The 24,873-nt window shown below is 38.5% G+C and overlaps 2 protein-coding genes across 2 annotated transcripts; both read left to right on the top strand.

The window, feature by feature from the left end:
- The first annotated feature begins 2,186 nt into the window (after positions 1-2,186).
- ncaph (non-SMC condensin I complex, subunit H) lies at positions 2,187-13,719 on the top strand. Its single transcript, XM_018669722.2, has 18 exons — positions 2,187-2,330; positions 3,313-3,535; positions 3,726-3,816; positions 4,040-4,132; positions 4,770-4,887; positions 5,047-5,198; positions 6,229-6,418; positions 6,595-6,677; positions 7,287-7,480; positions 7,930-8,075; positions 8,370-8,476; positions 9,911-10,030; positions 10,423-10,530; positions 11,049-11,192; positions 11,510-11,620; positions 11,810-11,886; positions 12,450-12,525; positions 13,318-13,719. The coding sequence occupies exons 2-18, from the start codon at positions 3,318-3,320 to the stop codon at positions 13,375-13,377; spliced, it is 2,088 nt and encodes a 695-aa protein (XP_018525238.1). The 5' UTR covers positions 2,187-2,330; positions 3,313-3,317; the 3' UTR covers positions 13,378-13,719.
- A 1,967-nt stretch (positions 13,720-15,686) lies between these two features.
- vamp8 (vesicle-associated membrane protein 8 (endobrevin)) lies at positions 15,687-21,427 on the top strand. The gene is made up of 3 exons (XM_018669675.2): positions 15,687-15,889; positions 19,375-19,542; positions 19,760-21,427. The coding sequence occupies exons 1-3, from the start codon at positions 15,875-15,877 to the stop codon at positions 19,952-19,954; spliced, it is 378 nt and encodes a 125-aa protein (XP_018525191.1). The 5' UTR covers positions 15,687-15,874; the 3' UTR covers positions 19,955-21,427.
- Positions 21,428-24,873: the final 3,446 nt, after the last annotated feature.

The following is a 24,873-nucleotide window of genomic DNA, read 5'->3' as shown; positions in this document are numbered from 1 at the left end:
AGCAATTTCCACTTTTAACAATTACACAGTTTTGTTTAGAGTAAATCACTGAAATCTCTGTTGAGTAGTATCTTCTATTGAAACCCTCGTAGTTTAGTTTCAGATGTCAGGCCACATACAGGTTACTGTCTGATCCTCTGATAGGCAGAAGTTTTACCTACAGTACCTACCTACAATATTCCCCTAAAAATGCCAGAAATTCTATATATATGGAAGTAAAGGGCAGTGCACTTTTTGTTGATGATGCACTTATAATATGTATCTACTGATGTGTGAGGTCTCTAAATTATGATATGTATTACAATGATAAAGAAATTTACTGAGCTTTTTTCTGATTAGACTACCATTCATTTGGAGGGCATGCTATAAAAATTTGTTGTTCTCTAAGTTGATAAAGGGCACGAAGGTACAGAGTTCGAGCCGTGATTCACCTGGGACTTCTCTGTGTGAAGTTTGTATGTTCTCCCTGTGTCTGTGTGGGTTCTCTCTGAGTACTGCAGCTTCCTCCCACAGTCCAAACACATGCAGATTAGGTCAACTGGTGACTCTAAATTACCTGTAGGTGTGAATGTGAGAGTGATTGGTTGTTTGTCTATATGTGTTGGCCCTGCGATGGACTGGTTATCTGTCCAGGGTGTACCCCGCCTCTGGAAAAAGAATTCCTTTATTATACTTGGAATGAAGACAAATTTTGAATAACTTCAAACTGGAATAAAGGACTTTATGTAAATGACATGGTTCTATGAGTTCTGAAGATCTGTAAATCAAGGAGGATAGCTATATTGGGTGGGATGCTAAAAGTGAGTCCTCTTAAAGAAGCAGGGCAGTTTGTATAGTACAGTGTAGATCCAAAAAAGATCTAATGCATCTCTTCTAAAAAAAATCCATAGATGTTATTTTGGAACAGAAAAAAGACAGTTTGGTCAGCATCATCTGAGTTTATTGGCTGAATGCTGCTGGTCTTGCCTGAAACAAAGTTGACATGATCACAATTCAGAGACAAATATGATAAGCTAGACACCCTGCAGGCAGAGTCAAGTGTAAAATGCAAAGTCAACATTGGAGAGTTTTAATTCACAACAAATGGGGGTAATTTGCAGCAGGCAGACAGAGACAAACGCCAAACCACTGCTGTAGCACCATGGATGTATTAGCATGCATTGCAACATATCAGCAATGGCGCCTTATTTTTTACTGCCATCTAGTGTCAACGGTTGCTTCTTTATTCTTGCCAATTCGTCCTCTGTATTCTATTGTCAACACATATTCAAGTCCAGTCCTCTCTAAAACGGAACAAATATGAGCAAATGGAGCTACATTCAGCAACAGACCTCCATTTCATCAGATTTTATCTTGCATAATAGTCATTAATGTTATTTCAAAGGCCTGAAAGAGACAACATCATACAGCTCAGTTATGAACATCAGATCTACAGATTTCTATTCTCCACTTAAATTAATTATGTGAATTTATGTTGTTAGAGATGCAAGGAAGCTCTGAGAAACAGTACATATGGGCTGTGCTAATTCCAATTCCATATATATGACAGAACTTAAAAAAGAAAAGAAAAAAGAAAGAAAAGAAAGAAAATCGTTGAATAGGTAAATGTAAGGAAGCACTGTAGCTACAACATGTCATTGTTGTTTGGTTTTTACAAATTTTGCTGATGGCCTATTTGTCTGTGCTGACTTGTTATTGGAGGCAATTCTGATGAAACACAGGGCAAGGTATATCTATGTGAAAATTATGTCTGTTCTGTTCCACTGTGGTTTGACCTAACACAATATTTGTTTTGCTTTACCGAGTCACAGCTGAGTGCAACCCCTGCTGTGCCTGATCTGCAGGACTACAACAAACGTTGTTTAGGTATACATCTGTGCCAGTGACTGTCCATCTGCACATACAAAAAACATTGTCTATGATTATTGTCCCAGTAAATGTTCTGGTGGAAGAACAAACCACTCAGGCAATCACAGTGTTCATCAAATTGTCAGTTATCTTTTTCTTTTTTCTTTTCTTTTCTTTTTTTTTTTTTTTTTTTTTTTACATGCACATCATTACATGCAAAATACAGAGCAGCATCTAATGGTCAGATTTTTCAAATGTGCGTGTAGATTATATGTGAATCGTGCAGGGGAAAAAACACCCTACGTGGGCGTGGTTTAACGTCATGACGTCTGCTGGTGTTACGTAAACCGTTCGGCGCAAAAATTCAAACGCTGAACAGGAAGATAAACTACAGCTTGCCCTCATCGGCTCTGATATCCCATGACTTTTTACAAATTATAAGGAGTCGCAATAAAGCCACGTCGGATATTAGACTTTTGGAGGTATGTTGAGCGGACAAATCAAGTCTTATGGTATAACTCTTGTGTGTCAGTAAGCCAGTTAGCCAATAATGACAGCGAGAGTACGTTCATCTTAGCTATTGCTAACCGAAGCTAGCATTGTTATGCTCAGCTGCGTGTAAAGGTAACGTAAGTAACGTTAGCCGTTCATTGCGCTGGTACAGCGACTTTCTTGTGGTTCTTAAATTCACGTTAAACTTCTGGTTAGCTAATGGACTTAACTTGCCAAATATGCTGTGCTAAGAAAGTATTTGCATTCTCAAGACGCCTTTTAACTGGAGTTCTTTTGTTTACATGTGCCCTTCAGGCTAAGTTGTTGCTAACTTAAATCGAAAATTCAACTCACGTCACAGTCACGAAAACTACGCACGTAAAACCCATAAAGCAAAGTTTGTAAAATATTTATAGATAGATAGAACTAGAACTTTTAAATGTATGTTATGGTCTAGTGAAGAGTGAAATAATCTGTGTAGTAAAAGTCTAATTTAGTCAATTGTGCACCCACACACAAAGTGGCTGTAGAAATGAAATAAGTCTTACAGGGAAAAAATAATGTAAAATTAGGTAAAGGTCAAAATACCCATTCTATCGTTTTCATCAAGCAATAGTGATAGTTTCTACAATTATTTTCAGCTAAATCATTTTGTTGACATGTGACCAAATACTGTAAATCAGCATTGTGAAGACTGTTAGCCATTTCATGCATGTACAGAACATTTAACTGCATGTTGCTCTTAGAGTATAATTTTTTGTTCCAGTCTCATGCTCACAAAGGCTAACTTAGCATATTAAAATAAATGTCATATGATGTGATGTGCAACTTTGAAATGTCACATAGCATAACCAAAACACAAATACTTATGTATGTGTAATCCTCTGCTACCTAATTGATTGTTATCTTTCAACACTGAAATATGATCCTGGCAATTCTTCTTGAAGGTGAAACTTGTTTCTCTGTCTCTAGCTAAGATGAGTGCAGCCTCCACACCCATCTCCCGGGTACGTCCAGGATGGACGTCTTCCTCCTTGAAGAACAAGGGTCTGTCCCCTGCAGCCTGCAGCACCCCGCTACTTGCAGCTTTCCCAGGCAATGATGATGAGCAGGAACGTCGTCAGCGCAGAAGGTCAAGAGTCATTGACCTTCAAACTGCCACTGACTCCTCCTTCAATGACTCTGCATCTCATAGGTAAGCTGAAAAGATAATTGCTTGGCAAACATTGCATTTGACAGTGTTTTCAGCAGCTCTGTCATGTAACACTTGTGCTGTAAATCTGAGCTGGCTTTGATTTCTAAAAAGATTTAAAATCATGGTTTAACAACTAATTTCTGTCTGCCCTGTCTTGAGAGCTTAAAGATAATCTCATGTTTGTATGCAGCGCCACAGGGACTCCCGCTGCTGTGCCCAAGTTGTCAAATGCACAGATCTCAGAGCATTACTCCACCTGCATAAAACTCTCCACTGAGAATGTAAGTATATATGAACTGTGTGCATGCAGATATAGCATCTGGACCACAGAGAAAGAATTCACTGTTTCACACAGTGTGTTATGATAATTACTCTTGAAACATTTTTTCCTCTCTGTCTTTTACATTTCCCATGTGTTTAAGGTGTATCTCTATTACTTTTGAAATTGAGGGAGAACTTAAATGAGAAATCAAATAGTAATGTATTTCTTTTTCTTTGTGACAGAAAATCACCACCAAAAATGCCTTTGGTCTGCATCTGATTGATTACATGGCTGATATTCTCAAACAGAAGGATTCTGAGCTCACAAACTTCAAGGTTTGAGTTTTTTATTCACTTTATGAGCCTTTGATAACTCCTTTGGTTTACTCAAAAGTCTTTGGACTTTTGATTAATATAATGATGTAATGAATGAATGAATCAAATGTATTTTATTGTATCTGTTGCAGCTCCTGCTTTTGTTAACATTGTAGCCATGAAAAATATAGAAACACAGACTTTCCAGTCCTTCTGCAAAAAAAAAAAGATTTCCCCCCTCAAATCAGAGAGGTGATAACCACTGAGCTGATTTATTTTGAAGACACAATGGTCAAAATATAGGACCTGGTTCCATATAGTGCCAAAAGATCTAAGTTCTGTATTTTCCATTAAAGTTCTCATATCCAATGAAGCAGAGTGTTCAAATCCTAAACTTGGTTTAAAGGTCTTGATAAAGCATGCTGTCTAGCATTGTATTTTATCTGATGAGAAACTGATCCACTTACTCTGATAAAGACTGCATTATCCTGAGTTAACGTAATGAAAGTTGCAGGCGCACTGTTGTCTAAAGGGACTGTTGTAATTACATAAAAATATGAGTAGTGTTGTTTGGGGTGACTGATTTATTCTACAAGCAGAGTGTAAAATGTATCCCTCTGACTGTGTGTGTGTGTTTGTGTGCGTGTCCTTACTAAAGGTTGCAGCTGGCACTTTGGATGCCAGTACAAAAATCTATGCTGTCAGGGTGGATGCTGTTCACGCTGATGCCTACAGAGTGCTGGGTGGCCTGGGTGCTGAGACCAAACCAGGAGAGGGTGAGAGCCTCAGCACTGTGTGTTGTTGGATTTTCATTTCATTGCACTGGAACTAGGAAGCAAGTTTTCAGGCTTTGTCCTACAGAATATTAAACATTATTATCTACATTATTTGAATTTTTCTGCTTTTTGTTTTTCTAATTTTTTCTGCATGAACAGACCATGGTCTGAAGCAGGAGGAAAGAGATGATGAGGGGGTCGCAGGAGGTGAAGTGACTTCAAAGCAGCCAAAGAAAAAGAGGCCTCCTAAGAGGACAGTGGAGCAGAACCTGAACAACATCAATAGTGCTGAGTCTGAGAGAAAGTGTGAGGTGAGGTGTCATTTTTACACAACAGTGTACATTCAAATGAGAGCTAATAAGAAGACAAGAGAGGGACAGCGATGAGAGCTCAAAGCAAATTGACAAATAAAACTTGATTGTTAGTGTCTTTGTGGTTATGTTTTAAAGCAGAAATGAATAACCATCAAATACACAGCAGATCATTGGTACTGTAGGGACAGAAGCTCTAGAGATTTAGTCTCCTTTTCACCTCTGTATTTCTCCTTTTCATTCATTCAGCTCACACATCAGCGGCACACAACAATAAATAAACAACAACATGAATATATTTGCGTTGTCTCTTTGCATTTCAAATACCACCACATTTTTAAAAAATACATCTTGACAATTCCTCACTTGTGCAGGATGCACAAACAGACATGTGCAATGGACAATGGACTTTTAGCTTAAAGGTCAAAAAGGGCTTTATGCTGATGTTAGTTACCCAGCTTTACAAGATAAAAACTTCTTTCTGAGGATGTGTTAATGCCACTTTTTATCTTGATACTTTTGCTCAATTTATTGGCTGATTATATGCACAGGCATGATGGCAGAAAGGTTGATATCAGCCCCAGCAATGTATCTGATTATCAGATCAACGAATCTGTACTTTCTTTACCTTTTCTGAAATTTACATTTTGTAAATTGTCTATATGCTCATACACAGAGGTCACTTTACTTAAGTGTAAGCCAAAGTAATGTCCCTGCACTTATATCATTCTATCTTTGATTAAAACTTCATAATCGGCTTAGATCCACAGAGTCTGACTGATTATTAGACATGGGTCACTAAGCTGTCATCTTTTCCGCATTTTAAAAAAATCTTTGGTTTCCATGATGACCGCATCACTTTTCCAGACCCAAACTGATCTTCGTGCTCAAATAACTAAAAGACATTAACATTAATGAAAGGCATTTTACTCGTAATATCTGTTTCATTGCATTGTGAACATTATTTTAGACATCAGCTCTTTTATCAAATGGCTGTGAGCATTATCAACCATCCTTCCTTCCTCCCTAGGTGGACCCCATGTTTCAGAGGATGGCCTCATCCTTCGATGAGAGCAGCACAGCTGGTGTATTCTTATCAGTTCTCTTCAGTGAGAATAGTCGCTGCGAGCTGCTCTTTCCTTCTTACATGACTCTCCTACAGTCCAGACCCTCCTATTCTCCTCCACCTCCACAGGGAGTCCCCGCATCTCCATTCATGGGTAAAAAAGTATTTACCTATCCCAAAAATGTGTTCTCTTTCATTCACATAATTTGTTAGGGAGCCATTAGGCACAGTTTCATCAAATGTTTGTCTGAATCTTAGTGCTACCTAACTGTGTCCAAGTTGTTCCTCACTAGAAATGCTGATCCCTATATTCCTGTGCTGTTTTGCCAGCCGGACTACAGCGTTCCCAGGAGAAAAGCTCCATCTGCCCCTCACTGCAGGACTTCTCCTTCACCAGCTGGAACCCTGAGCAGGTCAGAGGAACTATTAACTATCTAAAAACCACTAAAAGTCTTAAATTAAATACATTCAGAAGTTTTCTCTTGCCTGCTGTAGCAGTAATGTTAGTTAGACTATGGGCTATTAGGAGAAATTATACACGTGTAATATAAAAGTGGCATTGTTTAGACAGTGGGTTGTGCTACAGGAGGCTGTTCAAACTTTTTTGTAGCATTTCAATCAGCACTATCAGATCTTTAGCAAACACTGTCACTACTGCTGCCTACAGTAGCTAGCTAGTATCATCTCATAATTTAGCACAAATGTAAATTGGATCAAAAATTTTCATTGGTTAATACATCCATCCATTCAAACCACTTATCCACAATAATACTACTAGTTTTCCATCATACTTTAATACATAAGGCAAGTAATAAATGTCAGTACATTGAAAAGGTCTCAAAGTAAATTTGGTAAACACTGCAGAAACCCTACAGCTGAAAAGTTGATCTTCACAATGCAAACACATTTTCTCCCAGGTATTTTTCCCAGTAAATATGATTTTGGTGAGAATTTTTGAGAAATACAGAGATCTTCATTCTTGAATATGTTTATCGTCTGCCTGACTGTTCATCCTCTTTCAGACCATGAATCAGCTCCTGGAGAAGATGAAACAGGGCGAACACGTGTTTGACGTGAATGCTGAGCCAGAACCTGAACCTGAAGAAGATGATTGCCCTGATTTTGATGCAGACTATGAGGAGGGTCAAGGCGACTGCGAGGAGGGATCTAAGGAGCACAAGGAGGGTTGTGAGGCCTCAGGCTCTGGCAGGGGAAGGTAAGAAGCTGGGAAACTGAACAGTGATGGGTTGTTTTCTACTGAGAAATAGAAGAACTCACCCTTTTACCACAGATCTTCTGTGTTTTATTTGATCATTTTTATAGTGTCAGGGCAAAAGTTTCTAGTGATCACTCACTTCTTTCGTTGTACTTTTCTCTTTTCTTTCCAAGTACTCTTTAATGCTGTTTGAACCTTGTGTTAGGATTAAAGAATGGACCCAATTAAGCTTTACACAAAAAAAGAGCCTTTTCTGCAGTCTGCAAGTTTGAAATGCATTACTTAATCGTTTGGGGGGTGGGGGTAATTGTATTGCCCTTTATTACTAGGAGAGTAAGCATTTAATAGAGAACACACTGAATGGGTCAAAATCCAACACTGTCTTCCTCTATTAACTGAAGTGTGTGTTGGTTTGAATGGTTTCTTGTGCTGGTGTGATTATGATACAGGGATGTAATTCCCATCGGAGAGGGAGACATCGCCACTATGTGTCTGCACCTGTCCTCTCAGCCCAGGGAGTATTCATACTTCAGTCCCAGGACCATGGCCACATGGGCTGGCCCAGGCTATTGGCAGTTTAAACCAAAGCACAAGTGTGAGTGAAAATCATGGTTTAAGACATATTCTGAGACCATGGTGGTGTATTATTATCATTATTATTATTATCATTATTAAGCCATGTACTTGGGTAAATCTAGGCAGACTAGTACTATAACTTTGTAACAACACATTTTTGCCCTTTTATTTATTGTAATGAGTAGATAATGGAGGAGGACAATGGGATAAGTTAAGTCTTTCACATTTTCAGCCAAGATGAAGTTCTAATGTGTACAGAATAACAGTGATATGACTCATCTGTCTGTCTTTTCTTGTACTTGATCTCCTATAGTGGACCATTTGCCTGACAAGGAGACACGTAAAAGGAAGCCCAAGAAGACCTTTGAAATAGATTTCAACGATGATGTCAACTTCGACACCTACTTCCGCACCACAAGGGTAAAAACCATAGCTGCTTCATTCCAGACATATCTTTTTCAGAATGGGATAGTTTCATCCTTTGCAAATGTTAACTAATTTCTTAGTATTAAAGGAATTGCATAGCATATGGAGAGACATGTTTATTTACTTTTCTCTCAGAGAAAAGATCAATATCACTGTCATATCTGTAGATTATATTCCTGTTTCAGATGACACAAAAATGAAACTAACACGGCAATACAATTTGCAATGAATATTGGCTGCCTGATAATGATATTCAAAATTAAGCAAAGTCCCACAATCAAAATCTTCTAAATGCCATTGTCGTTATGACAATATTCATGCTAATGAAACTATGAGAAAATATACTTAGCTTGTTGAACTAAACTAGGCTGACTGTTATAAAGACTACATTTGTGTAATCTAATTTAAAAGTCACATTTGAATTGTCTCAGGTCAAAGATTTCTAATTAGTAAATACAGTATGTATCTTGATTCATTGATGAGAAACAAGAACATGATATTTTAATGGACAACATTAGCCGGCTGAGATAGGGTTACAGTTGTTATATTCAAAGTCCTTTTCCTGTACATCATCATCATCATATTATCTAAATAGCGGGGCAGTGATGAATGAATGAAACTCCAGCGTTATTTATATAGACGGACTTTCTGTTCTGTGGTTTGGCAGTCCAGAGATTTCACACCTAACAACAGAGTCAGAGGTGGTCTGTCTCAACATTGTTTCGTCTATGGAAATGTGGACGCATTAAAGCTAAAGCGGTGTCGTAGTCATAGCAGCACAGCATTCAGCACTTTGAGAATTGCTTTTGATGCAGCCAGTGTCACAGTTATCAGGGAGTCTTTTATGTCTCAGCTCAAGGAATCTGGCTGCAGTTGTTGGTTGACCAACATGAGTACTTACTTATTTTAAGCTGAATTTGTAATCATTATACTACCTGCTATTGAAAAGTTAAAGCAACAGTTGCACTTTTTGTTATGTGTCTGATTAAATGATGGTTTGAACATTAAAAAATGGAACAGATGACAGGAGCAGTGTGGTAGTTACAGCTAATAAACCAGCATGACACCATTCATAACAATGTGGATGTTCTGCTTGTGAACTGAGCCTGACAACATTAGCTTTTTTTTGTTTTGTTTTTATATTATTACAGCCCTTAGGGTGCTGTCTTGGCACATGCAGTATTACAGATGATATAACTACAGTATTATTATTATCTAATATAATATATATATATATTATATATTATCTAATAATTCAGTTCACTGAAACGGGACACAGCAACTGCAGATAAAATCAGTTTAAATGTGATATCAGTGTCTGTAGAGGTTTGAGACACTGATCAAAATCTTTATAGTCAGTCAAATCATAAAAGATCTTCTCTTTCTCCACCTGAAGTGAATCTGATATTGTCTGCGTTTCCTTCACAGGCTGCCACCACTAACAACAAGTCTGCCCTCAGTGCCAGCAATAAGAAAACAACTCTACCAGCAGACTTCCAGTTTCCCCCAGAGACACTCTCCCAGCTCAGCCTCAAACCCTCCAGCTCGGTGAGACCTCAGTACTCCTGTCAGCTGACAGGGCCGACGTACAAGGCTGACAAGATCTGCAAACATTAACTTAGCTTTTGTTTGAAGCATCAGTGTGGTGCATTTCTTCAGACCAGGAGGGAATTGTAGTTACTTTGGCATTACTGAATGTGAAAATATATGTATAGACACTGTGTGTGTGTATATATGTTTGTGTGTGTGTGGGGGGGGGGGGGGGTTAATGAGAGCACACATAGAAAATAGCTTGGCTGATTGATTATTTACAGGTGACATGTGGATCTTTGGGGTGAGAAGCACTGATATTGCATATGAGTCAGATGTTAGCTGAGTATCCATCACTGTATAAAAATCATCTGTGTCCTACTAAGAAGGATATATTTGGTTTACTCTAGTTGAGTCCAGAAGGCCAGAAGAGGCTTTCTGGAGAGCTTGGAGAAGGCATTGGAGACTATGACTACAACAACGCCAATGACACGGCCAACTTCTGTCCTGGTCTTCAGGTCTGACACTCTCCTTTTATATGACTTTGGATTGAATTTGATATTGTTTATTTGATTTTACTGTATTTTAACAGACTTTCCTTATCTAAGGAGTAGAGGTTGGTGATATGGCTGTAAAATAATATCTTGATATTGAAAAGTACTTCAGTTGGTGTGGTCAGATTTATGCATCATGGCCCTGTATTCTGACTGTGTGATACATAATGCATTCACTGGATGTTTTTGTGGAGCAGCTGAGCACCTCTCCAAAATATCTCTCCAATTAGAGTCACTGATGCAGGTATGCCTATTGTACTGATGTTAATTAGCTGAGTCCAGCTGATCAATATCAGCTTAAAACTTCCTTAAACTCAATGCACATTATATTGGGTCAGCTGTCAGCTGTTTCCTTTGGAAAGAGAGACAAAGAATTGTCAGCAACAAAGACAAGTTGGTCAAAGTGAAGCAAAACCTGATGAGTAGCCACGTCTTTAATATTTTCATTCTTTTGCCGTCTCTTGGTCTGTCCTCCTCCTTAGGGTGGTGATAGTGATGATGACGGTGAAGGGTTTGTCGGTTCGGATGATACTGAGCCTTCAGGTGACAGTATACCTCCACCCTCTCAAGATCTAGAGGGCATCTCCACCTATGGGGAGGAGGATCTGGTACCTGAACCACACAGGGTGAGTAACACAAGATTTCAGTGCAGGTTATAATATATGTGGGTCTTGGCTTTTTATAAGTACCAGCTTGCTGCTCAAAAGCTTCTGTACTAGTCTTTTAAAGACACACGAAACAATTCTGCTTAACTGCAGCTGAGACTGAAGCTGCTTTACGGTCTCTAAGAAGTCAAAAGATGTTCCTAACAGTGGATTTCTACTACATGGCATCAATTACAGTCACCACAGTAACTGAGTGTAACACAACACTTAGTAAGGATGACCATAATTTAGCTTTTTGCTTTGTAGTTTTGTGTTTATGTTATTGCTTGTTGCTGTAGGTCAACAAGATTGAGATCAACTATGCTAAGACTGCAAAGAAAATGGACATGAAGAGACTCAAGAACAGCATGTGGACTCTCCTCACAGAAAGCCCAGAAAAACCCACAGAGGTAAATTACACTGATAGAATAGCTACATGAAAAGATAAGAGAGATGGCTTCTTTGTCTGCAGGTATGTAAGTAAGATGTAAAATCCATCAGTTTCAGGCCATGAAACAATAGTCTTCTATTTCTTCTGTTCTGTTTAATTCTGTTTGGACAGGTCTTTTTTATTAGCTATGTCTTTATGTACCCTGCAGGTGGTGGAGACTGTGGAGAAACCAGAGGTGTGTGGGGAGAAAGTCTTCAGTCAGACCACAAAGACGCTGCTTCAAAGGTACCAGCAGACCTCCCACCATGCCTGCCATGGCACAGCACTAATGAGCAATAATAATGACTGAATAACACTCATCAAAAGAACATTGCATCATGCAACTATATATATACATGTATGTCGTGCCTTTTTTCACTGTCGGAACTATAAGTTTAAACAGTGTCCAATATATTTAGATTCTTGTGGAGAATTCTCTTCAGAGTTAAACCAGCTTGTTAGTCAGTCATATCATGCAGCAACTATCAGCATACTCAATCATTGTGTTACACTGGCCACAGTCTTCAGATACCATGGAGAAGTACAGGTTTGAAAGGAGAAATATTTGTTACTGTAAGCATGTGCAAGAACCCTGTAGTTTGTAGCCACACGCTTGTGTGGGTGGATATGTTTTGTGTGCGTTAGCTTGGCAGATATGCATCATTTGACCCCTGCTGTGAACCAGCTGGCAGCAGAACTAAAAACTACAATTTCCTTAAAGGCATTAGGTATGAACGGCATGATTGAACCAATGTTAAAATTTATTGTCTATGTCTTTCTCAATTCCCTCTCTCTTTGTGCTGGTCTAGATTGCCAAACACAATGGCCCAGAACCTGTCAGTGCCTCTGGCATTTGTCGCTCTGCTTCATCTTGCCAATGAAAAGGTGAGTGTTTATTTTAAACATTACAGCTGGTTGTTTATTATTATTATCATACTCTATTTTTAGGTAACTGAAGCAATAATGTTCGGTTGGTCAAAGTCCTGGAAAAATTGAGGGAACTTTCAAAACAAAAGTTTAACAGTTTTGGGAAGGGCACATTTTCACTTTCTGCTGAGAGTTAGATGAGTATATTGAGACCACTTGTACAACTATCCACTAAATATAACACTAGTCAGCAGCCAGTTAGCGTAGCTTAGCATAAAGACTGAAGGCACTGGTAACAGCTAGCCTGGCTCTGTCCAATGGTAACAAAATTTGCCAATTTGTTGTTTCTGGCACTTACTGATACCGTAAAGAACAAACTAAAGAACAGAGAGTGAATCATCACTTTTACAATCTGGTTTCAGATTAAACAAATATGATATAATGTGTTAATTACTGACCTATAGAGGTGCTAATATTGTGTTACCTTTGGACAGAGCCAGGCTAGCTGTTTCTGTTTCCAGTTTTTATGCTAAGTTAAACTAAATGGCTGCTGGCAATACCTTCATATCTATGTACACACACAAGAGTAGTATTGATCTTCTCATCTAACTCTCCACCAGAAAGCAAATAAGCATATTTTCCAAAATGTCAAACTATTGCTTCAATTTAAGTTTGTCTTTATCTTATTGGACCTTTGGAGTGGGAACTCTGCACACACACCTTACATGTTTCATTGATCTCAGAGTTAAACATGTCTTACAAATATTGACTGTGCAATATCTAATTTTTGTTGTTTTTCTTTTTTAACAGAATTTGGAGTTGGTGAAGGTTGATGACATGTCAGATATCATCATCAGACAAGGCCACTGAGGGAAAATGAATGATGGGATGTTGTATAGAGAATTATTGATATTCTTTTATGCTATTCTCTACTTATTCATCTTTTTACTTTGAGTAATATCTAGTGTTTCCCTGTGACACTTTCCTGTTTAGATATTATGTTTTTATCCATTTTCTAGCCAATATGTAATGAGGAACTGTTCAAAAATTTAATCTGCCTTATTCCTTGAATAGTGGTTTAAATATTCATCTTTCCTTTTATCCTTGTACTATTGATGTTTCTCCTTTGTGTAGATAAATTAACTGCTCAACCACCGCACAAAAAATGTATATTGTCAAAAGAAATAAAAGCCTTTTTTTCTAAGAAAAACACACTATAGATGTTTATTCTAAAACATCAGGCCTTTTTTCCCTACAGTTCATATTTCCAAGAATGCAATGAACAAAATTTTTAGCGCACTTGCTTATGCCCAACAGGCAAATTGTTTTTCCAAATGGCCTGGATTATTTTTAGTTACTTGTGATTCAGAGCAGCCTGTAGCAGTTGTCTGACAGAGCAGCAGGTAATCAGTATTTAAACGTCATCACCGCCTCCCTAGGTAGAGGTGAAACCGGTTGGTCAGGGCTGGAGCTGCTGGCTGGGTGGGACTCAGTATAACATCATTACGTCAAGGAGCTGTAGGACAGGGAGGAGTCATTCAGCTGAGAAAGACACTGAAGTCCCAACAGCCCTGTGGTCTTCATTGGAGCCAGCAGTTACATTTTACTCTTTCTCTGATTTATTCAGAAAAATAATAGGAATGACTCATGACAATCCTTCACTCTTGCCACCAACACTTTCTCAAGGATTAGATTGGATCTATGACAGGACACTGCTGCTGATCTAGAGATTCTGTTATTGTGTTATGGAATGAGCTGCAAAGGACTGATGGGGCCTAGATTTTATGTTGCACTGCTGCCATCAACAAGACTACATACTAAAAAAAAAATTAATACAGAAGAGGGTATCATGAACCAAGTGGGGAAAAAAGTCACTGCTTCTGTAAACTAAAATTATAATTTCTGACTATTAAGCTACAAACTGCATGACATGTAACACTGAACCAAAAGCACCACGTGAAAAAAAAACAGGAATCAAACTGTAAGATGAGGAAATGTAGAGACACCTTGCTGGTTTTATGCTGTAATGGCACCACAGAGAGTTAGATGTTGTAGGGCAGTACCACACAGTTTATATAGACCCAGTCGATGAATGGCTGTACCACACCTTAATCAGCAGAATGTGAACTACATTCATATTATAGAGGTGGTTTCTTCATAAACTGCATTTGCACTCTAATACTGGATATGTTATCCATCATCACATAAAACGCAAGCAGTTACACTGCTAATTCCTTTCATTTAAAATGGGATAATGTCATAAAATTACATGTTATTATATCATCACTTTGTCGGAAACATCAAAATAAAAAATTCTTTCAGTCCAGTTTTTATTATTTTATTATATTTGTAACTTACCAGCTACTTTGCTCAGCTGTTGCCATGAGCAGATATTTTTCTTGGAGAAACAATGCCATTGACAGGTGATTAAAATGTTTATTTAACACAGTGACTGTCATAAGGACAGTGGTGCTTTTGATTCTTGATGGGAGCTCTGTGCTATAGGACCCCCTGTGAATTATTATGTTGCAAGTCTGGCATTCTTAGCACACCTTCACTCCTTGGTCTTTTTATTTGATCATAAAGACAAAAGATGACATAAGACCAAGTTTAGTCAAGAAGCAGACGGAATGTTATGAAACACTTCCATAGCTTTATTTCTATGATTCATTAAGAAGGCACACAGCCACCGTATGATAGGAACACCTTAGTATGACGCCATCTCGAGGAGAAAAGGTAAAGCCACATCAAGTTGTTGTACTTCACAACAATAAAGGAAATTAAGAGAAGTGCCTTCAAAATAAAAGCACAAAATTTTCATCCCGCACCTTGGATAAAGTGAAAACAGTGACATTACAACTACAGAAATGCATGGAATAAATGTTTGCTGAATTAAAATGTTTCAGAGCTCCCTTTCTACGATTGAAAAATCTGGTCAATTTGTTAAAAAGTATTTTTCCTTGCATTCTTCAGTATATTTTGATATTACGTGTCAAAGGCGAATAAAATTCAAACTTGGTATTTAATTTTCACTTTCACTTCGGGGCTTTTGGATACGGTTGATCTAACCTCTTCACACTGGTGCGTACCTCAAAAAAAAAGCCACAATAAGTGCTTTATTATTAAAATGTGGTCCGGAAATTGTGTCTGTGTTGTCGTCGACTTGACACTTGACGCGATGGAATTCAGTTAGAAGGAAAAAAATAAACCAGGAAGTTAAACAGAGGAGGAAACATATTCGCCTCGGTGGAGCATCAAACTTTCAAGTCCTTGAAAAGGATTTTTTAAAAAGGTTTTAAGTAATAGCGTCAACTTCAAATTAAGTTGATCCATTGGTTTGCAGTCAGAGGGCATTGTTTCCAACAAGATGGACATTGATCCGGTAGGTGATAATGGCTGGAGCTCGTGTGTTTGTGTTTAGAAAGTCTCTCCGCTGTCACCATGTTTAACGTCAGTCACGACGTGCAACAGGTGTATTCCCGGTTAGAATAAGTTACATTTACCTTAAAGCTGTTAAACCATGTCATAAAAACTTCTAAAGTCAGCGCATTAACTTTTCATTGTTGAGAGAGGAAGTCTCAGAGTAGTTTAACAAAATGGCCTAATTAACACCCACTGCTAAAACCATACAGCCTATGGTTAAACCAGTGTTTTTGTTTTGTTTTGCACTTCACATTAAAGCTTCATCTCATATTTAACATCTTTGGGTTTTTATTATTGATATAAGATCTGTTTTCCGCACATTTTTCAACAGCACGACTCTGTTTTACTGTCGGTCGGACCCGGTGCTTGCAGCCGAATTCCACTCATAGATGTGGCGGTTTAATACTAGCTTACCTGGCCTACTGATAGAGATAACACCGTGTGGCTCATAACATTTCTTAATTGCTACATTTCTCCCGAATAGCTCTTGTTTTCAATTATTATCTTACATTCAGTAAGTAAGAGTAAAGCTTTAACCCTTACAGCTCGAGCTCACCGCTGCTAGCTCTTACGTTTTGTTAGCCCCAGTTTGTCACACTCAAGTCTTGTCTTATGTTATTTAGAATTGAGAAGAGGCTTTAAAAAATCTTAATACCAAATCTTATACCATAAACTATACTGTTAATGTCAAGTTTGAATTTGGAAACATTTTAACCCAACATCACCCATTATGGGTCTAGTTCCTTGAAAGTTTCCCAGGAAGTCACAGGATCTTCAAGGATTAAATCTGAGGACTATTATTACATGACAACTTGCAAAATTGCAAATGGTACAAACGGTGGTACAAACATTCCAAACATTACATTTTCTCATTACTGTGCTATAAACAGCTATGTGATTAGTTTTTCAACTTCTATTTCACACAGTTCTTCTCAGACAGCCATGAGTAACAAAGGCTGTTGACATGAAACTGTTGCTTCCTCTACTGAACAGTTTAAAACCGTGACTTCTGTGGTTTTTAAACACAGCCTACCCTCTCTGTGTAGATCCACACAAACCACTGAACTTTGAAGCTACACGGACTCAGCTGTGTTGAGGGCAAGAGCTAAACCAACAAACAGTGTTTTCCTGTAGCCTGCAGCAGTTATTAGGGTGCCCTGATAAAAGGAACCTTGATGTTGTAAAAGGAAAGTCTAACTAACCGTCTAATGTCTGCATGTAGTCTTTTCAAATTTCAGTGTGTACGTTCACAGACCAGGAAGTTCTCTCATTTGACTAGAGTAGGATGTGAGCAGTTCATGTGGTCAATCACGACACATGAAATCCATCTATTTGCATTTACAACTGCAATCAAGCATTTTCACTGGAAAGATTTCATTCATCTCACTCACATTTTAGAGAGAATGTCCTCATGCATCTTCCTTTTTTCTCATGTGTCAACTAAATATTTACAGAGTGCCTTAACTGTCAGGCTTTTGTTTGAGTTGTTGAGTTTTACTGGAGATCGCAGACACTTTCCAAGCATGACAGAGACATTTTTGGGTGAATTCCTCCATAAGTCTTACAACAGTCCATGCATCTTAAAATGGTACCGTATATTAGTGCATGAACATCTTGTACTGGGCATGTTTCTGTCTCCCTCTTTCTGTGAAAGTTGATACTTGATAGCAGTCAGCCATTCAGTGGGCCTCTGTGAGCAACTAGTGCTGGGACAGGAGAGGAAGGAAGAGAATGAGCCTGGTTTCTCTGACAGGTGAATGACAGAAGAGTTAACCAGGAAATAACAGCAAAGCATCTGAAGAGAATGCAGAAATGTCTGCACATGTAATGTGGAGATACAGAACAGAAAAAATACTTCAAATCAAATACAGAAGTAAAAGCACAAATTGACGTACATGATCAAAAGCAGCTACATAGAGGAAGGAAAAGGAAGGGAAGTAAGGGACTAAATAAAAGAAGAAAGAAAGAAACACTGGAAAGAGAGAGGGAAGGAAGGAATAGAAAAACGGGAGGGTAACAGGAGAGACAGCAGATGACGCAGCAAAACCTGCTCTGTTTCCTAGAGACCGTTTTGTTTACGGTCTGCTGCAGGCTCATGGGACTTTCAAGTTACTGTATGGCTGCTCACACACACACACACACACACACCACACTGTGTACAACACCTCTGTTCTAAAATGACATCTGTGGCTGTGTGAGATCACAGCTTATCTTCCTGCTGAACGCAGACACGCTGTAGCAGGCGTTCCCAGAGATGTAAAAACAATGGTTTGACAGCTAGCAGGCTGCGCTGTCACGTGCAGCAGCCTGAGGGACAGAAAGGACTCTCTAAGCCACCGCCAGTTGTCTGAAAGTGCAAGCCCTCGGTGCATGATCTGATTTCCAGCAACATGCTGACTCACGCAGGCATTAGATAGATGAACTCATCCAATGGGAAAGAAGTAGGGCAAAATAAAAGAATATTAAAGGCCTAATGGTAAAAATATGTCAGTAGAAGAGATGTGAAATACCACCACAATGTCTTTTTGAAGACATTTGGAGAGGCTAGGTAATGCTAAGCCTTGAGGGGGTTCTCCAGTGATTTATTATTGTCCTTCCATAAAGTTGTGGGGCTCATGAGATAGATTTTTTTGAGATTTCCTAACTTTTTGTTTCAAGTACAAGTCCAGTTCCAAAATAGTGGAGCCTCCAATTTCCACAGGCTTCTGTTTCAACTTCTGTTAAAAACTCTGATAACTCTGATACTATTATCAGTCTTTATCAGTCTTAGCACATTATCAGTACATCTGTGATGAGTAAGCTGAACAACTCTGAAACCAAACCAAGTTGCTGAAATAATGACAAAAAAACCTTCTCCACCACATTCTGACTAAACTGGAACCCAGATAAAACTGAAGCAGTCTGATACAACAGCCCTGCAATAATTCTTCATAAAGGTCATAATGTTCAGTCTGTGCTGAAACTGTTTTAGAGAGGCACTGAATTAACTATTAATTTTAATGATCTTTTTGGAGACTGCATTTTGTGGTGCTGTTGAACTGTGTTGTAATATATCGACAGGCTTTTTATTATTTACTTACTTTTATGTCAATGAGGTCATGCTAAGTAACAGGAAGAGCAGTTTCAGCGCTGAGCTGCTGACAGAAGCCAGACTGAATTTTTCAAAATACTGTATGCTATCCAGAACCTCTAGTAGTTCCATTGAGAGAGTCTTTTATTTTGAAATCAAAGTGACAATTGTCTAAACTCTACAATATGGCCAGGTTTCTGCATCTATCTAACGTCTCTTGATACAAACACATCCAAATGAGTGTTGTTTTGTCAGTTAAATTCCACAATGGCTTTTTATACAACTGATTTAAAAACTACAAGATAAAGTTTGGGCATGTGTCACTCTTTGTCCCTCAACTCATTCTCTGAAATTACTTTTCTATCCAATCTAAGGAGCGGGGAGAAGTGGCACCAGCACCAGAGCCCCAGGACAGGGTGCAGACCTTGAAGGATCAGGTAGATGGAGTGAAACACATCATGACACAGAATGTGGACCGGATCCTGGCCCGGGGAGAGAGGTTGGACGACCTCATGGGCAAGTCAGAGGACCTTCAGGCAGGGGTCAGTCTCACCAGAGTTCATTCTTCTACTTTGATTTGTGTTAAATGAATTTTGTGATTTATGTTGATTTTACATCTTAATAGCATTCCCCCCCCCCGTTAACATGTCCTCCATGAAAAAGGAATGTCATCAGGTTCTCTGTGTGTTGCATTGATGTGAACAGTGCTGTGCTAGTCTTCATACTAAGACACCCCACCCCCCTCTCTTCCCTGCTCAGGCTCAACACTTCAAGCAGACGTCTCAGAAAGTGGCTCGCTCTTACTGGTGGAAGAACGTCAAGCTGGTCGTGGTCATTGTGGTGGTCGTCCTCATCATTGTCCTCATCATCATCCTGCTGGCCACCGGGGTCATCCCTGTCAGTGCTCCCGTGCCTCCTATAGTCGGTCCCACCACCGGCCCTCACAAACCCTAACCCTGACCACAAACACACTGATATGTACACACAAAAGATTGAATCATAAACAAACACATTCCTTTTGCACAATATACAAAGTTAATATATAGATTCAAGCAAATCACTGCTGTCTGGTGAAACCTTTACTACTTCTTAGTTTCTCTGGTAACTTTCATGTTTAAATTGGAATTCAAGAACTTCATGCTTTGGTTTAAGGAACTTTAATGACACAAACTTTTGAAATGTTCAAACACAACTCCGCTCAGCCATTTGTGAATTTGTATGAAATTAAACAGAATTCTCTGTAAGGTCTGATTCACCTGACAGCAGAAAAAACACTTGTCACTGTTCTCAAAGGATACTCTTGGTTTAACTGTTTCACCACCAACAGTTATTTCATCCTGGCAAAGAGGAAGTCACTTTAATGTGTGTAGAATATGTAGAATGTGGAAGTAATGACTGTGTGTTCTTTCAGTCCCTTTCTAGATGTTCTGTTTGTCATGTTTGCACTACAAAGGACAGTTTGTATAGTTTAAAAGATGTCTACAAGAAGCTTATGACATTGGAGAATCTGAAACAATTTTAGGTCAAAATATGATGACACAGCGGATTTGTGTGTTGGATATGTATGTTGCCATTTGTGAGTGTATTCCTTTAAAAGTGCCTCCAGTTTCTTTCTATTCAGACATCTAGAAAAAGAACTGCTTTAGGTCTCTAGCTCGTTAAGTAGTTTTTGGGGACATGTTTCCGCTCTGTCAATAGTACACAGTCAAAGCTGCAAACCAGTTTTCATGCACAAAAAGCATCTGGACAAAAATTACATAATTCTAAAAGATTTTGAAGTGTGTTGAGATTCCAATAACCAGCAGTCTCTGTGACTGCACAGACATGCAGCAGCTTACATGCATTGCATTTTTCAGAATCCAGGTCTGGTTCACCGATCTTGTGTCTCACCTTTCATCTTGCTCTGCTGTTACAATACCAGTTTAACTGGTCAGAATGATACCCATTATGAACTGTATATAGTCAAGATATTCTCACCTCTGTATATTTGCAACAGCCTTTGACCAATGTGTTAATGAAGTGTCTGTTCCTTAGAGGCTATTTATTTAATGCTGTTACTCATTGTTCATTCTTTTTTTTCTCTAAATCAAAAATGGGCCAATCAAAGCTGTGTATGATTTCTGTATAAATAGATACTGCAGACTGATTAGTCAAGTTTAATCACTCTCCTTTTCTTTTTCTTTGCTTGTTTGTTTTAAATGCTTCAGGGGTAGTTGTAATCTCATTGCATTTTCAACACACTGATACTGGGGCCTGATCAATGCTGTGTGAGATCACAATCATATATCTGTTCATAGAGGCTCCAGCTGCAACAGTTCTGTTACTGTTGAAGGCTTTTTACAATCATTGTGTAAGGGTCTTATACTGATGACTTGTGGCATTTAATGGTTTTAATAGTCTGATATGAAATAAATAGTATTTACCCTAGTTCTTTTGTGATGGTGTGTCTTCCATTGCTATTTAATGAATTGCCACCAGATGGAGACAGATGGTCTGACCTGAGAGGGTTTAGTAGTGCATACACACCTTAGTCAAAGCAAATTATAAAAACTGATTCTGATAAATCCTTGTAATTGATTGCTTTGTTTCAACATAAAACAATTTTGGTCACAAACAGAAAAGTCATAAATTGATCAGATCATCTTGAGCCGCATGGAGAAGGAGCCAATTCCGGTATAACTTTTGGTCAAGTTCCACCATTACTGTAGTGAATCCAAAACACTGACAGATACACCTCAAAGAAAAAAATGGTTAATTTAATTTATGGACATTATACATACTTCTCCCAAGGACCAGCAATTGCCTTCTTAGAGGGACAGTCCAGCAATTCAGTACTGCATTTCCTTTAAGTTGGAGCAGTTGCCAAAGACAGGATTTAAAAAAAAAAGAATGGTCAAAATCAAAGCAGCAGAGGCCAAAATATTCCTTCTGTCAGTCCTTAATATTGGTCTATCTTCCTTGTTGTGTCTTTCATTAGACCCTTACCTGCCTGGTAGAAGCCCACATGACTCTCCTCAGAATTTTGGACACTGACAAAATCTCTCACTTGATGTAAAGAACCACCTACATTACAAAAGTGTTGGTAGAATGGCTGCAAATAAATCACTACTGGCAATTATATCAAAATAGAATCCAATATGAACAAATATCAATTCAGCTCATATTATAGGAGCTACTGTTTATATCTGGTTTCACTTGGTAACAAACTGCTACAGATAGGTAACACAACAAAAGTGGTTAATTTAGGCTGTTTATCTGGAGGTACGACAAGGTTAGTATTAGGACTAACTACATTGAAATATTGTATGAACACTCCCAAGTTGGAATAAGAGGTGTTTTCCCTGTTCTTCGTGAGTGCAGCATGAGTGCCTTAGCAGAAGTTTTTTCTGCTCCTCAAGATGACATCAGTCACATTCTAAAGGTTCCTTGAAATAGTGTCATTACTCCCTTATTGTCCCACGAGGTAATAGTGGGAAAGTGGATGCATGTCAACTTTTAAATGAGGAATCATGATTCAGAAAATAAAGAATGATTGTCAGTGAATGTACTTAATTAGAATGAGGGGTCAAGTAGAAATGAAACTGGAAAGTGGCTGAAAATTGGGCAGTCATCAACAGAATGGGTTACAAAGTGGAGTTTTAAAATAAGAACCCACTCTGACTGAGGTCTATTATGTGCTACTACACTTCAGCTATTAATACTACTGTTATGGACCAAATCAAGATACTGAGGGTGTACTTGTTTTGCTCTATCTGTCAGTTTCCTGTTCCTGAGATACTGGCTTCCTGTCAAGAGACTAATTACTCTGAGGTCAAACTATTCTCTAAATAATCTGCTCCAGGGCTCTCACCAAGCTGTAGTTACACAGACTGTTGTTTTTATTTGCTATCTTGGCCCTGGGGTATTGCGTTTCCCTCAGATGTTCTGTAAACATTCAGCATATTCTGGGGTAAAACTTATATTCATATCGTTAGTATCATATCTCAAAACATGTTCGTCTTTTCTAAAAGCTTACTCTTAGCTGTATCATTCAGCGCTAAAGAAAACTGCTTTTAGTGATCATCTCTGTTCCATCACATGATTTAAAAAATAACTATCTCAGTCAGAGGTGATATGATAAGTAACATAAGTCAAATCTAAGAGAAGTAAATGAATAAATCCAGGAGATGGGAATGAAAAAATGTAAACTTCACAGTAAAAATGTGATATGAAGATATTTAAAGGTGCTTGTAAGCTTTACTATCACTTAATAGCCAATGTTAGCATTAACAGCTGTTTACCTACCAGTCTACAATAAGTGTTGTGAATTCAGCATCAAAGTTTATTCTTTTACTTGCCAAGAGCTTTCTACTGAAGTTGGCAAACTAACCAGCTAGCCCCAACCCAGCCAGCTTGTGTCGTCACTTTACAACAGTGACTCACTGTAGGGTCCAGAGCAGCTCCTGTATGAGTGATAAATTGTTATATAATTAGTGTATTACTGATATGTTAACATGTTAAACTGCTCAACTGACACGCAATCTTTATTTACTCTTTTATTGATCGTTCAAATACTGACCCTTCACCTGTTACTGCTTAGTAGTTACAATTTCAACTGCTTTCATCTCTCAGTTGCTTTTCTCCTGTGGTTCACCATTCAAACACTTTTGGTACTTACTTGTCAACTGACTTTTTAGCTGCTTTGGTCCCCTGCTCATGTTTACATACAGACAATTCATCTGCCTGAAACTAAAACTTCAACAGCTTTCAGCTCTATCACAAGTGCTTCAGCTTCATGTGACACATCAAGTACTTTTAATGCCTTGACTGAAACTTCCTATACAACACCTCACATGCAAACTATTAATATTTTAAAACCTATTGTTAACCTTGTTTGCCTTTTCTAATTTTACCTACTTTACATTATTTTAATTCAATTATTTCAATTCAATTATTTTATTTGCAAAAAAAGGAAGAAGCTGTCAAATGAATGTTATAGAGTAAAAAGTCCAAGACTATGCAGGGAACTAAAAGTATGGTGTCACAGAAAATAAAAACACAAGTAACATAAAAGTATAAAATGAAGTACAGCACTTGTGTACTCTTATATTAACTCTTATATGAAAGGCACGTACAGCTGACAAATAAGTACACATTTTCATCCTTTGTTTCTCTCCTACTCCATCCCCGGAGCCACAAGCAGTGGCAGCAGAGGAAGCACCACAGAACAAGCTGCAGGCCTTGAATGATCAGCTAGATGGAGTCACACACAAGATGACGCGGAGTAATATACGAGTACTTGAATGAAACCAAGGGATACACAGCCTCAGCACCGTGGCCTAGAAATTGGAAGAAGAGTTCAGTTTTTTCTTTTACTATGATTTGTGTAAAAGTGGGTTGTCAGGTGTTTCTGTTCCTAGTCTTACACTGATGCAGCCTGCCTGTACTGTGCAGGTACAGTGGAGTGTGAGGTCAGATTAAAAGGTTGTTGAAAAATGACCTTAGTGTTGATCAAACCAGGCCAGAGGATCAGTAGATGCAATCCCATATTCAAGACACTCACCACAAATGAATCTGCACCTCAGTAGATTGTTATTCTTGTTAACCAACGACCTTTTGTCTGAGGTTTAAATGTGTCACTGTACAGGCTGTATTGCTCATTATCAGGAAGGAAGTAAGTCTTTCTGTCAAGTGCACTACCTGGTATTCTTGTTTTCTCACTCCAGGAAACGTGTCTCTTTCAGTAAGTTCTTGTTATCATTACAGTAAGTACCTTACAGGAATGGTCAGCACCTGTTGGGAGCTTATAACCTCCTGTTGTCTCAGGCTGCCATTTTGATTTGTCATAGCAGGAAAAGTACAGCTGTATACAGTATGTTGATATTAATGATGGC

The sequence above is a fragment of the Lates calcarifer genome, linkage group LG13 (assembly GCF_001640805.2).
Source record: "Lates calcarifer isolate ASB-BC8 linkage group LG13, TLL_Latcal_v3, whole genome shotgun sequence".
In the NCBI taxonomy this organism is placed as follows: domain Eukaryota; kingdom Metazoa; phylum Chordata; class Actinopteri; family Centropomidae; genus Lates; species Lates calcarifer.
The sequence above is the reverse complement of the archived record's forward strand: the minus strand, read 5'-3'. Positions and strand labels throughout refer to the sequence as shown.

Excerpts from the sequence above, each read along its gene's own strand:
- vamp8 (XM_018669675.2), top strand. Across the intron at positions 19,543-19,759 it reads CAGAGGACCTTCAGGCAGGG|GCTCAACACTTCAAGCAGAC; the intron begins GTCAGTCTCACC and ends TTCCCTGCTCAG.
- ncaph (XM_018669722.2), top strand. The coding sequence starts at position 3,318 with ATGAGTGCAGCCTCCACACCCATCTCCCGGGTACGTCCAGGATGGACG. Across the intron at positions 5,199-6,228 it reads AGTCTGAGAGAAAGTGTGAG|GTGGACCCCATGTTTCAGAG; the intron begins GTGAGGTGTCAT and ends CTTCCTCCCTAG. Across the intron at positions 10,031-10,422 it reads GCCTCAAACCCTCCAGCTCG|TTGAGTCCAGAAGGCCAGAA; the intron begins GTGAGACCTCAG and ends GGTTTACTCTAG.